Source organism: Monodon monoceros, unplaced genomic scaffold, assembly GCF_005190385.1.
Source record: "Monodon monoceros isolate NGI ecotype Baffin Bay Population unplaced genomic scaffold, NGI_Narwhal_1 Super_Scaffold_3, whole genome shotgun sequence".
NCBI classification, from domain to species: domain Eukaryota; kingdom Metazoa; phylum Chordata; class Mammalia; order Artiodactyla; family Monodontidae; genus Monodon; species Monodon monoceros.
Genome location: NW_021703780.1, coordinates 69,736,033 through 69,751,008, shown reverse-complemented (window position 1 = coordinate 69,751,008; position 14,976 = coordinate 69,736,033). Strand labels below are relative to the sequence as shown.

General features: G+C 40.8%; 1 protein-coding gene across 2 annotated transcripts in view; it reads left to right on the top strand.

Annotated features, from left to right (window-relative positions):
• Positions 1 to 14,976, top strand: part of ERC2 (ELKS/RAB6-interacting/CAST family member 2) — a 961,347-nt gene that overhangs the window by 500,206 nt on the left and 446,165 nt on the right. For both annotated transcript variants that reach the window (XR_003796722.1, XM_029242971.1), the window contains exon 13: positions 4,105 to 4,240. Coding sequence is in view for 1 of the 2 variants with exons in the window: in XM_029242971.1 (XP_029098804.1) it covers positions 4,105 to 4,240 (136 nt within the window). In the remaining variant the exon portion in view is untranslated. The remainder of the gene's footprint in view (positions 1 to 4,104; positions 4,241 to 14,976) is intronic.

The window sequence follows — 14,976 nt, the reverse complement described above, 5'->3', positions numbered from 1 at the left end:
CACACACACACACACACACACACACACACACACACACACACACACACCAACCACATCTTCTTTATCCATTCATCTGTCAATGGACATTTTGGTAGCTTCCATATCTTGGCTATTGTAAACAGTGCTGTAGTGAACATTGGGGTGCATGTATGTTTTGGAATTATGGTTTTCTCCAGATATATGCCCAGGAGTGGGATTGTAGGATCATATGGCAACTCTATTTTTATTTTTTTGAGGAACCTCCGTATTGTTGTCCATAGTGGCTGCACCAATTTGCATTCCCACCATCAGTGTAGGAGGGTTCCCTTTTCTCCACACCCTCTCCAGCATTTGTTACTTGTAGACTTTTTTTTTTTTTTTTTTGCGGTACGCGGGCCTCTCACTGTTGTGGCCTCTCCCGTTGCGGGGCACAGGCTCCGGACGCGCAGGCTCAGCGGCCATGGCTCACGGGCCTAGCCGCTCCACGGCATGTGGAATCCTCCCGGACCGGGGCACGAACCCGTGTCCCCTGCCTCGGCAGGGGGACTCTCAACCACTGCGCCACCAGGGAAGCCCCTGTAGACTTTTTAATGATGACCATTCTGACTGGTGTGAGATGGTACCTCATTGTAGTTTTGATTTGCATTTCTCTAATAATTAGTGATGTTGAGCATCTTCTCACGTGCCTGTTAGCCATCTGTATGTCTTCTTTGGAGAAACGTCAGGCATTCATTCTTAATATGGTAGCCATTGTTGATCTTGACACCTGTTGGAATTTTTAAATTTAGTCCAAATTTCTTAATGATGGCTGAATTTTGAAAAGTGACATGACTTGCTTTATGAAACTGGTCAATTTAAGGCAAACATTGAAAACTGACCCTATCACTGTGCTCTCCAACTAACCTCTATCCACCCCCCGATCCCGTAACTGCTTTTTAAAAGAAAAACTGTGTCTTGGATATATTTTTAATGGTGTTTCCTTTCAGAAATAGTTCACTCCAAAAAAACCTTCTTTTCCCAAACATGGAGTAGGTCAGTCTCTGGCATAGCCTTGGAATGCCTGAGTTGCCTAGTGGGTGGGAGTTTGGGAAGTGGGTGTCAATGACACCTTCCCCTGAGGCAGTATTGCCAGAGGGCTTTGCAGTCTGTACCCCCAGGAGCTCTGCCTTCTTAAATTAGAGACAATTGAGATCTGTACTGAGTTTAGCAGGATTTATGCAGTGTGAATTTACTCTTGCAGGTGGTAAGAGGACTGTTAAGTCACTTACAGATTTTATTCTTGGAAATGTCAAGTTTATTAGTAGCAAAACTCACTATGGTCATTCCTTCTAGTGAGCTTCTGTGGGTGCATTTACTCTTCTCCAAGGTATCTCACATTTAAAAATTTCCTGACTTCTCTATCTGCCTCCCTGTCTCTCCTCCTACTCTGTAAATTGCTGTTTCTGACCTGTGCTTCAGGCAAACTTGTGGCTTCCCCGAGGGCCACCTGAGAGAGATTGTGTAGTAGGTGAGGTGCTGATCACCTGTTCCTAGGCCCCCCTACTCCTTACCTCTATCCTACCTCTGGCAGAGCAATTTTTCCTTCCCTTCTTAACTTTCAAGTACGCTGTTACTGGAAGAAACACTTCCAATGATAGAAATACATTTGAGAACCATAGCATTCCTGCAAAGGAGTTTGAACACTGTGTATGTATCTCTTGATGTTCACGTGTACGGAGACAAGATGGTCATTTTTATCACCTTACTCTGCACTGATGTAATTGGCCCAAACCCTAAGCAGTGCCATTCAAAACCCAGCTTTTCTTTTCTAATCGCTGGTGTCCTAAGTAGGACAGTATTTGAAAGGATGGTTGGAGAATGCTGATGATCAGCCTCCATCACAGAGTCTGAACTTCAGCTTCTCGTTTTTCTTAGCTACTCATTCTTAATTCAGGAAGGCTTTCAGGGATGCATGGATTTTGAATTTGTTTTTTTGTTTTTGGATTGAAAAAACATGTAATATCCCAGGAGGTAAGGTCTAATATGTTCAAACTGCTCCAAGAACTATGTGGGAGTTTTTTAACAGTGCAAATGATGTTTGTAATAATAATCAATTTTATTTATCACTGGTACTTGCAGGGGAAATATTTAGCAGTTAGCTCTGTGTAAGTGTGTATTTCAAAGTAATAAAAATATTTCTTTATGAAGGTGTTCTCTAATTAAACCACCTCACTAATAGTACTGACCTCTCCGTCACATTCTGTTACTGAGCACTGATCTTATTTCCTAAGTAGAAAATGTGCTTGCCCTGGGTTAGCATGAGCTTTGGAACTACTATATTCTTTTTCAATGAGGAAGCAAAAGGTCATTCTTAACATCTTTATAATAACCAAAAGACAATCTCCTAAAAGTAGATTAGTGAGTAGACTTAGTTCGTAGTTTCATATGTATGCAGTACTGTATCCTGTAAAAATGAGAACTATCAGACAGTGATTATCCAATCCAAATAATGACTAAGAAGATGGTTATTCTATCTCACCTTTTACCCCCTTAATAAGTGCCACCAGGAATATTAAAATCACTGCTTCAGTTGGTTCTGTAAATACTTATAAGGAGCCAAAGTGTTCTGAATATTTTTATTAGCAGGATTTCTAATAGATATTTTGGCTTAATCAACAATTCTCTTGAACTTCATTTTCTTGGAGTGGGAGGGAGTAGGGGAGTATATAATTTTATGAGGACTAGAAATAAGGGTTTCTCGTTGAGCGTGACTTCCACCTGGTTATTAATGGTTTCCTCTGGACATGTTTGCTGCTTATCATCTAGTTTTCATCTCATTCATAACTTTGCAAGAGCAGTGATTCTCAGTACGCTTCTTTCGGGAGTCAGGGCTCAGTAACAGTCGCTGACTCAGCAATGCTGGGGAGAGGGGACAGAGGGATTAGCAAGGACCCCAAGTGATTCTGCTCTGTGGCTCTCCTTTTCTGGAATCACTGCTTCTGAGCTCTCTATACTGCCCTCCTGCCTGCTCATGTGTTGGATTAGATTTATAGCAGCTGCTGTCGACATGGTTGCCTAAATCTGTGGAATGTTTTGCTAAACACTACTGGTGAAATAGTCCACATTAAGTCTGTAACTCCCTCCAACACACACACGTTTTTTTAACCTGTCCTCTGTCTTTAGTCTTTTACTCACTTGATCACTTTATGATTTTGCACTTTGACATCCTATAGATTCATTAAGATCTTTTATTCCAAGCACCCGGGCTTTATTTAACATGGTGATTAGCCAAAGTGTTATTCTGTTTGAGCTAAGTGATGACAGTGTATTTGATTGGAGCCTTGTAATTATTATTTTAAAATCAAAGTAATAGATTATGATCTCAAAATAGGAATGTGATCCAAAAGAATAATAGTAATTAGAAAAGCAACCACTTAGAAGAAAGTAAATGCCCCATCACAGACCACAGGGGCCTCTGTGCACTGAGTCCCACCTACCTTTGCAGTCCCCTTTCCTACCTCACTTCTCCCCCAACCCCGCCCCTTCCTGCCCACGCTCCCACCCCACCCCACCCCCGCCTTGCCTGGACTAGCCTCACATCAACCTTCCAGTTTGTAGAAGTAACTGTGGTCTTTCCTGCCTTGGGAATTGCACCTGCTGTTCTCTCTACCTGAGGAACTCCTCCACTAGTGTCTCCTTGGCTGGATCCTTCGAGTCTCACCCATAGTCTCGTCTCCTTAGGGAGGTTTCCCTGGCCACAGTGACTGCAGTCATTCCCACACCCCACTGCCTGTCCACACATAACGCACATCATCCTCTCTCACAGCATCCTATTTATTTCCTTCAACATTAGGAATCCTAAGTTGTGTCTCCTTGGTACTTGCCTGTCTCCCCCACTGGACTCCAAGCTCCATGAGGAAGATGAAGACTTTACCTTTCTCATTCACCACTGCAGCCTCACTGCCATTCTGGCACCTGGCATTGAGTGAGTGCTCAAGACGTACTTGTGGTTGAATGAATGGAACATTCTCAGGTCCCAGATTTTTCTGAACCCATAGCAAAATATTCTATACTTAGTATTTCTATTATGATAACACATTATCTTCCACTGGTTGAATTTAACCAAACTGTGCTGACTTTTCTCAGGCATATGAAGGATCAGAATAAGAAGGTGGCCAACCTCAAGCACAATCAACAGTTGGAAAAAAAGAAGAATGCCCAGTTACTGGAAGAAGTCCGCAGGCGAGAGGATAGCATGGCTGACAACTCTCAGCATTTGCAGGTGAGCCCAGCCTTCTCCTCTTAACCCTTAAATAATTGGAGATTGACTCCCTCCAACATATACTCCTTGCTGTGGGAAAATATGCATGGAAATGGTGGACTTGCCTTTGCTCTGAGAGTCCTGCACTAACAGTGTACTCCCAGGGAGCCCAATAGTTCTTTCCGAGTTCAAAGCATCATTTTCAAAATAGTGCCCAAGAAAGGCTGGCTACGGTGGAGACTACCGTAATGCTACACACAGTCTCTTGGTTCCCGTACCTCACCTTAAAAGGCAAGGGCTGCAGTTATAGATTTGGCAAGAAGCTTCAAACAGAAATGTCTTCCTTTTAGAATTATATTGAACTTGTTTTGGTGTCAGAAGGGAAATGTATGAGTATTATCACAGAAAGTATTTGGAAGAGGATGCATTAAACTGACTTCAGACAGTTTACAGAACTGGTTTTGTTTTGTTCAAAACTCCAAGGCTGTGATCATTATTCTGTCTTTTCTGTGGAATATAGTTATCTCTGAATGGATGGCCTATCTCGGAAACCAACCGGCTGATGGAAAACACCAATTTTTCCTCATTAACCATCCCTGTTTTTGGCAAAAGAGCTCTCCCCATGTGTTCAGTAAAACATTCAAGCTAAAACAGGGCATTTGCTTTGAAGTCCCTTTATTTATTCCAGTGTGCCTTTAAACAGAGCAGTTCAAGTTCGAGTTGGCCAGAGTTCATGTTAAATTCTGCTTATTAATTAGTGTCTTTCTCTAGTTATATATTAGGTTTCCTCCTTGGAGATAGAAGAAGTTAGATAATTTCAATATGTACTCATAATTCATTTTTTTAATTGACCAAAAGAGAAATAAATAATTATTCCAGAGTAGGAAATCCAAGGAAATGTCTTGCACAGAACATGGCCCAAGGTGGTTACTTAGTCAGTATTAGTTTCTTTTTTCTCTGTGTCCTGGAGGTGCCTTAATGGTGTCAGTGAAGCCCCTTTACATCGATGCCTGATTTGGATAGCATGATAGTAGCATCAGGTCCTTTTTACACTCCTGGGATCATCTTAAGATGGACTGGTAGTTTATTTGAATCCATGGCTTCCTCAATGTTTTTGACACCCAGGGTTTTGGTTGTTAATTCTCCCATGAATCTTATGAGATGTTATATTAGAGCCTACAAACTGAGATAATAATAACTAAAATTTGCAGAATTTTGTTGCCTTGTCCGACATGTATTCTTATTTATTCCTCAACAATAATGCTGGCAATTTTATATAAGGTAATACTAGAGTCTCAGAAAAGTTATGAAGTGGCATCCTAGTAAGGGGTGGACATAGATGTGACTTCAGATCTTCCTGCCTTCAAGAAACTAATGTAGAGGAACAATAACAGTAGTGGATACCATTTATTGAATTTTCAGTGTGCTGTGTACTGTGCACCTATTAAATTCTTATGTCAACTGGGTTAGTTGGGAGTCTTATTTCCAAGTGACAGGAACACAACAACTTGAACTAAGCAAAAAAAAAAAAAAAAGTTGGGGGGAATCTGTTGGCTTAATAAACTGAAAAGGCCAGGAGAGGAATTCAGGTCTGACTACATGCAGATATTCAAGCAATGGCATCAGGAATCTGTCTTCATTCTACTCACAGGCATGCTTTGCTCTTTGTTGCCTTGAGTCTCAGGAAGGCTGTCCACAGTGATGCCAACTATGGCCACCAGCAGCCAGCCTACATTCTATAAGTGCAGCCACCACATGGGGAGGAGAAAGGATCTTTCTGAGTAATTCTAGCAAAAATTCAAAGGCCGATAGAATAAATAAATTGGCCAGGCCAGGATCAAGTTATATGATTACCTGGAACCTAGGGGGAAAGGGTTAACCTCACCCAAATCTGCTGGGCTGGGATTGAGGACAGGTGATCTCCCACAAGAAAGAGAGGAGTTGTGTTCAGAACAGGTGCTAGGCAGGTAAAATCACAGAGATCCACTATAACCATAATAAGGGGTATATTCACTACCATTTGATATATGAGAAGAAGAAGGCCGTTAGAGGTTAAGTAACTTGCCCAAAATTATTTAGCTAATAAGTGGCAAAGTCAGGACTGAAATCCAGATCCGACTGTCTTCAAATAGTGAGAGTTCTGGAGAATTAAGAGAGGAAGGTAAGAAAACTGTGGAGTGGCAGAGAGACTTCATGGGATTGATGGGATTGGAGGTGAATAAGTTTGACATGGAAGGGACAGAGCAGTAGAGAAGGCTCACCAGCCAGGAGAACTATCAGAGAAAGTACAGAGGCTGCAGAGAGCAAGGTACAGTCAGAGCACAAAACATAATAGACCAGTTGGTCATGGTGGCAATGAAGTTAAGTGTTGTTGTTACCTTTCTTAGCTGACTCTGGAGCTAGAGTGCCTGGGATTCAAGCTTTAAATTTTACTAGCTGAGTGTCCTTGAGCAGGTTACTTAACTTCCCTAAGCCTCAATTTCCTCATCTGTAAAATGAGAATAATAATTGAATCTACTCCAGAGTTATTGTGAGGATTAAAGAGTCAATGCATATAAAGCATTTAGAACTGTACTTGGCATAAGCTATGGTCAAAATAAGTGTTAATGATGAACTGTTATTATAGTAACAAGGAAAAGATAAAAGAAACATTTTTTAGAATATTTATTACATGCATGGGTGTTTATATGCTTCTACTCTGATATGCACTGAGCATCAAAGTTTTTGTTTTTTCTATATATAGTAATTTTTTCTTAGGACACATCTAGTTATGGAAATTAATGTCTTGTTTTGGCCCATGAACTTTTGTATAGCAGTATTTTCATAAGGGGCCTTGATAACTACCTCATAGGCATATTCATAAAAGATAGCATGGTCTGGAATTGCTTAGTTGCATTCCTGACCACCCCAAATAAAGGATAGCATTTGAAATGCAATAAAAAGTAATCACGATTAATTTTGATGAAAATGTCTCTGGTTAAGGTTAATAGAGAGTGAAACTCCCACTTTCCTGGATTGTTAAGCAGATGTACTCAGATGCAGTAATTACTGCCTTCTGAAGACAGAACTTTCCTTTCTGGGGGCACTTGATTTTTCAGTATTGCTGTTGTTTTAAGTACTTCCTTTTTATAAGTTAGCCTATTAATCCCTTTAAGGGTCAGTCAACTGGGTTTGGTTGGTTGGTTGGTTGACTGGTTGGTAGATGTGGGATTGGCACTTACTAAATGTGATTGATTCTACACCAGCATTTTGTAATGGTTGGACACCCTGACTTCATGATTTCAACCAACCAAATAGGTATTACATCCAGAAAAATCTCAGGTAAAGTACTGCCTGCAATAATAATAGCTGTTCACTTAGGCTCCAAAGAGAGGTCAAAGAGATTCATCCAGTTGGTATGAAAATTGGAGACAAATTTGAATGTAGATAGAGTGACCATGTTATTTATTTTCCAAACCAGGATGTAGGCAAAAACTGGGCCATTTCAGTCAAACCTAGAAATATAGTAATGCTAAGAAACGTTTCACAAGCTCACCCGTCTTTAGTTGCGACGTTTATAGTTTTATGTCAGGAATTGCAAACTCAAATGCCTTCAGGGTCCAAGCTGTTCATATAAGTAAGAAACATGTTTGCATGTAAGAAAATTTATGACGTCTGGTTCTTTCAGCTTGTATTTTTTTTTTTTTTTTTTGGTAGAGATGTATCAGTTAGCAATTGCCATAATAATGCTGTGTAGCAACTCACCCCCAAACTCATTGACTTTAAAGCATTAGTAGTTATTCTCACAGATTTTTAGGTGGACAGAGTAGCTCAGTTGCTCCAGGGTGGCCTAGTGTGGGCACGTCTGCTTCTCACTCAGTTCTGTGGGTGGCCAGGGCAGCTCTGTTCCACATGTGTTTAGTCCGAGGCTCAGGCTGGAGGGGCATCAGCAACCCAAGGGAAACTCTTCTGATGACGGTAGCAGAGGCACAAGACAGTAAGCAAAAGCATGCTAGGCCTCATAAGGCCTAGTCTTTAACATTATGATTTTTCACCCCACTTCAAGACACATGTATGAGCTAATAGTCAAGGATTGGGGAAGTGTACTCTGTCCATGAAGAGAACATTGTAAAGAAGTAGATACAAGGAAGGGTGAAGAATTGAGACCAGTCACTCAATCTGTTAAAAGAGATAAGGTTTGGAGAAACATTTCTCTATTATAGGAAAAACAATAACATAAATATAATGAAAAATTACAGCTGCAGTGGCCTTAGTTTATGGATGTAATTGAGAGTGAAGGAGACTGAGGGAACTCAAGAGCCCATGCCTCATCGAAAGGAGTTGGGACCACTAAGCTTTGGCTGGCTGTTGCCACAAAGGTGGGCCTAGGGTTGAGGGACCTTCTGTCTGTCATAAAATGTGAATTTTTATGTGAAATCCATGGAGTTTAGAAAATTGGTTCAGTTTTTTAAAGCACTCTATGGGTCCAGTGAAGCACGTGCTGGTGAATTGACCATTGGTTTGCAGCCTCTGTTGCACAACCTCATGCTCTGATCCCACTGGTTTCATGTGGTATAAATAAAGAGACTAAGAGTGCACCCTAGCTAGATCAGCTTGACCCATCGAAGACAGACGGCAGTTCAGCGTGTTTGTGTGAGGTTTTTTTGTGTGTGTCAGAAAATACCTTGAGTAGCTTGAGTTACTGTTCCCCAGAGGAATACCCACAATCTATAGGAATAGAGAGTGTTCTTAATTTAAGTTCTAAAAAAAATTTTTTTTGAGAATGGGCAAAGAGAGCAGGAAGGGAAAGATAAAGACCCATGGAGCTGAACTGTCCGGTGTTCCAATAGTGGCCCTTATTATTTTTAGCTCAGGACCTTGAGTAAGGCAGAGAATCTCTCTGACCCTCACTTTTTTCATCTGTAAGTGGGGATTACACTCTCTACGTCCATGGGTGGGTTAAATAAGATGAGGTTTATGAAAGAGCCTAGCATAGTACCTGATGTGTGTGGCATTCAGTTATTAGAGCTTTCTCCCAGAGAGACTGATAATGAGCTTTTAAACATAGAAGACAGCGACCATTGGGAGTATCACCCAACAAATACTTTGCAATTATTTTACACTGATGAGTAATACAGATATAGAGCACACACCAGTAAATGAAAGTTTCCAATAAAGCATTAAAAAACCATTTTGGGCAATAGGAGGAAAAATTAAAACATTTTTCAAGTTTATGTTGAATTGTGTGTGAAAGTAAGATGTGAAAGATCATGATTTTCTTGTATAATTCTTTAGAACTGTTTCCCAGGACACAGATTGTAGAGCATAATATTTATGACTGGCCTTGGGGCTTTGGGCTTCTGTGTGTCCCACTAGAGCCCACATGAACATTTTTCAACAAGGTGTTTTGCCGAAGATTCACCCTAAATCGTCATTACCAGAATGGGGTGCATTCCCCACCTGCCGACCTCTAACTATTTCTTGCTGAGTAAATATGCCAATTTGAAGTCCCAGTGGACAGCTTTGTAGATTTTGGCTGCATTTTTCCCTGTGCAGCTTATCGAGTTAATGAACTAACATTCTAAGAAATACATGCGCCAATATTTTATGCTTCTTTTCTGTTGTATGTCTGCAGAATTCTCTTCAATTTATTGCTTGAAAACTAAAGTCTGTTCTTGTATGCTTCCGTTTCCAAATTATAGGTTCCCAGGGAACTGTAAAGTTTCTTCTCTGCCAGTGGTTAAACGCAAGTGTGATCAGTTTAAAAAGCAAATGAATGTTCCCATTTGTTCTTGTCCTTTTAGTAAAGTTCTAAAAAATAAAAAAAACCTAGAAAGACAATTTTATTTTTCAATTTGTGCAGCTCTGTGCATCCATATCTTTTTTCCAATGGGACTTCCTTTACTTTGCTCCTCCAATTAGAGTTGGAATCGGCTAACAGAGGGAGTGTAACAAACAACATAAACCTCAAAAATGCGTAGATTTCAGCAAAACATATAGTTCTTTATGAAGTTCCCAGGCTTTGCTAAGTTTTTTCTTCACAGAGGGACACGTATGTTGTAAGCAGCAGTTTTTAAGCCTCATATCTATACGTTCATCTCTCTAAGTCACTGAGTTAAGTTCAATTCCCTAAGCTTAAAATTGTTACTGTAACTGTGATCTATGTTCATGTGTTATGGTACACTTCTAACTACTGCCATTGGAAGAAACCTGACCAGCAGAGTTAAGAGATTCATCATTGTCAAAATATGATTATTTAGTTCCTAGTTTTCCATGGCTGTTCTGTTGACATGGTGTAGAGTGATTTAGGAAGGCTCCATTTCAGCCGTCTTGTTCAACATATGGAAAGATGAGAAAAGTCATCCTAACATAGGTTTAAAAGAAAAATCCACATTTGTTCAAATTTTCATTAGAACTTAATATGATTTTTTTTAATACTCCGAGGTGTTTTATTTCTTTTGTCTTGTGATTTTCTACCTTGATGGGTAGAGATTGGGAAGTTCCATTAAATTATGGATAAATTCCATCGTGTTGTTGACATGTGGACTGAGCTTCATCCAACATTTCCAAATCTGTTCATGGTTTCAGACGATGAGAAATACCCAAGTATTTGCAGGTCTGCGGAGGACACAGAACATTGGCGAGGGGGACTGCCGGTTAGTACAGAAGTGCTTTCTTTTCTTGGGGATTTATTTTGACATTTGTTTTTCTTTCACACTATAATCCCCCACGAGCCAAAAAATGACTTTTGTTGTAGCAGGTCCCTGTAGGCATTCTCAGAAAATCTCATTTGACAATCAGTTTCTAGTAGCCTTGAGTTGAAGTCAGTTACTCTTTGTAGTAAGGCGTAGACTGTCAGGGGTGACAAGGCATCCTGTGCAATGTATTTGGGAGCTAACCATTTGTTACAAATGCTCCAAGAAGCCAAGTGAAATCATGTAAATAAAACTGTTGTATGTGGAGTTTTTCTTCTTTCCTCCCAATAAAGTATTACTTGTTTTTCCAGACGTGCAGTAACTTGCATATTTCTTCTGAGAAATGTCTTCTGCTTTTTCCTGAGGATTTGTGACCTAATCCTCCACTTCATATAGGCCCTCTGTACAAACACAATATATTTCTGTGGAAAAGAGAGGTTTACCCTTAATCAAGTGTTGCCTAATCTACCTACTAAATTACCCCCTGGAGACAGAGTGGAGTTCATTATTCTTTGCTGCAGGGTTTTCATGTTTCGCTCCATTTGTGCCTCTTCGGCAGTTCTCAGCAAAGTGGATGTTTGTCAAAGACAGAAGATCCTGCAGAATGAAATGTAACATATTTGTCAGATGAAATCACTGTTAAAATGGGAGTAGCGTCTTGAATGGTCTGGAATAACAAAGCTTGAGGGGATGGGGGCTGGAAAAAGAAATCTTGCTAGAATGATCTGATAATCTTATTCATTTAGGTGGAGGTTCCTTAGGAGGATGAGACTTTTTTTAATATTATCCCATTTTTGTGCCTTTGGTCCCAGAAATACAAATTGATAAGGGGAAGGCAACCTGCATCCTAGTATGATCTCCAGTGAGAATTAGACGCATACATAGATGTGCCAAAGGAAGGGTGTGCTTCAGCTCTAGGGAGAGGGGGGCTTGCTTTGTAGAGTCTGCTTTTCCTCTGTTTAACTTTGACCTCTGGGTTTATTTTGAGGTGAGGTTTGGGCTGTAAACTGGAGACATCATTTTTATATGTTTATTAAAATCACTGCTGGTGATCAAGTTAGCCAATAATAACAATATTGCAGCTCAGCTAGAGCCCTGTGTGCTTCTCAAAGTGCTTTCATGGGGTGATATTCCTTTCCCAGGTGAAAGTTTGTGAACCAGAAATCATGCTTTAAAAGCCACTGAGAAGTGAGATTTTTAAGGTGTGTACTTGGGGGTATGTTTTTCTTCTATTCTGCTTGAATCCATACCATGTGCAGTATAATTTTCAAAGTAGACACAATGAAGGCATTACTGAAGAACCTACACTTTGAAGGCAAGGGGACTGGAAGAAGAAAAAAGTTCTGATAGCACACCTTACTATTTTTTCAAAGGTAGAATTTACATAATGACTCGCGCACGTGGGATTCTGGGATTCAGTAATCCCTAGGGGCAATCGTGTTCAGCATGCATCAAAAAAGCCAGTCCAGTTAAACCAGCTCTTCCTGGCCAGGGTAATTTTGTCAGGTTTACCCTGAGATATGGCTACCAGGGGTTAGTCATGGGGGCACCTACAGATCACAGTGCATGTCACCCTGACATCAATAACCTCTTTCTAATAGATGTTGGTATTTCAGACCATCGCTGGCCAACGTGGAGACCTGGGCATGGTTAATTTTAAAAAATGTTAACTTTGACTTACGGCTTGTCCAAAGCATTGCTAAGCTGTATATTCAAACACTCCAGATTATGGAAACGACAATCAATGACATGGGCAATGATTTAGATGGAAATCTTGCAAAAAGAAAATACAACTCTAAAATCTTGTTCCTATTCACTTAATAGTCTCTCCTGTAATACGTGTTTGGGAAGTTGGTGATCTGGATTTATGACATTTTAAATTTCTTCTCTGCTATTACACTCTCCCTCACTTCTTATTTATGTTGCCTGAAAAAACCCTGCAAGGTTAAGCCATCATAAGTTTTTCTTACTAGAAAGGACCATAGACTTTGTTTAATGCCAGCCCCTTGTTTTGCTGATGAGGAAAGTAGGGCCCAGCAAAGGCAAACGACCTGCCCAAGATCCCAGAAGGAGTTATTGGCCAAAGGGAGACCAGATCCCAGGCCTTCTGCGTTCTTGTCCAATGCTGTTTGTGCAGACCTCTGGTTCCATAAGATACATCTGCCTTTAGTAGGATTTGAACCGTTAACCCAAAGGTCCAAAGATCAGGCCTGTGCTCCCTCAGTGCTGGATTTTAGATTGACTGTCTAAGACAACATAAAATTACCCCTCACAATAAACTAAGCTTTATGCATATTTTATAAACGAGATATTCTGTCTTCTCCTGTTCTCTCTTATGCTTTCAAGATAGAGTAAACAAAGAAGTGGCAAATTGGCAGTGAAGAAAACTGCTATGAGAACTGTCTGTGAAGCTTAGGATACTTTAGATGATAAATAAAAATTGGTTTAAGTTTTTCTATCTTTGCCACTTTTTCTCATTCACAGAGTCTGGTCACCCATAAAGAGACTCAGGAAGTCTCTTATCATGGAAAACAAGTATGGATTGCTTAGAGAATTCAACAGTAACAACGATAGCTGCTACTTTTTACTGAGCAATGAACTAGGCCAAGGATAATGTCTTTGGTTGAGTTCCTTGGGAAATGTAGAATCTGAGATTAATATGCAGGGGGTTGGTTGGGAGTGCTCTCAGGAAGGGAGAGAAGCAGGATTGGGCACGGGAAGAAACTGAACTGTAATGTAGCTGTAGCAAAGACCTCAGCAGTTCCTATCAGTTCCTCTGGAGTTGGGGTGGCCTTTTGGATGGAGTTGAGCCCAGTTGAGATGAGAGGGCTGGGCCTTTGTAACCCCTCATCAACAATCAATGGATGCACACAACCCCTGGGGAGGGCAAGGCAGCTCTCAGGGAGGGCATGTCCCTGGCAGCTGGGGAGCGAGTGCCTCAGTCCTGAAGAGGAATCTGGGCAGCGCACCACTGCATCTACAGCAAGTATCCAGTATGTATGTTGCACTCTCCCCTTTGACACCCACAACAGACAAACACATCTGATCTCAGGATTCTTGCCCACCCCGCTTTCATAATTTTCTCAATACAAGCAGCTGTTAAAAACCAAGCCTAGTTGGCCAAATTGCTCTGTATACACATTGACTTGTTTGAACTTCCCAACAAACAAATCAGATTGCTACCATCTTTGAAGCCATTTTTACAGGTGAGAAGATTGAGACTTGGTGACGTTAAACAAGAGAAGGAGCTGGCATTTTTCCTCAGGTCTCAACTACAGTAACTATAGCAACAGTGAAAATAATGGTCAGGCTACTCCAAAAACAGGTAGAAAAGTTAGATGACATAACCTCGGGTAAGGAGGCTTCACATGGATTTTATAGAGTGCTGGTTAAACTTCTTTTAATTAATGGGATAGACTTAACTGCTTCTTAAAAGCATCTAAAGCTCTGCCTTCATGTTGCCTCAGTTCAGCAAGCAGTCCCACTGATGTTTTTTGAGGACTTTTGTGTGCGAGGTGCTGTGCTACCTGCTGGGCATTTAACAATCAGTATGATAAAATTCTTTTACCCTTGAATATCTCAAGATCTTTTCTTCTGACTAAAGGTGTTTTTCCCAGGCATCTTATTTGCAGCAGCTTCTGTAAGTAAAGTAGAGAGTGTGTTCCTGGGCTGTTGCTTGTTCCGGGATGGAAGGTTTGAAAGAGGTAACAATGAGGATGTTTCTGTAGCTGCAGACTTGGTGAGCCACAGCAGAAGCTCCAGAAGGCCTTATGTAGCACAGCTCTGCAGTGGGGCTTCTAGTGTCTGAGTGAGCGAGAGATGAAAGTACCAAGGGAGTTGAGGATCTGGATTCTATTCTAGGCTCGGTCTATAATTAGCTGTGTGACTTTGAGCAAGGGATTTTTGTTCTCTCCGAGTCTGCTTTTTTGTCTACAAAACAAGAGGCTTATATTGGGATAAGGGCCCTTTCAACTCTGAAATCCTGGGGTCCTGGGACTAACTGAAGGATGCATACATGTGATGAATTAAAAGTGCCATCTGAGAGGGTAGTTCATGGTCCCACTGTCAATGCTGCTGCCCACA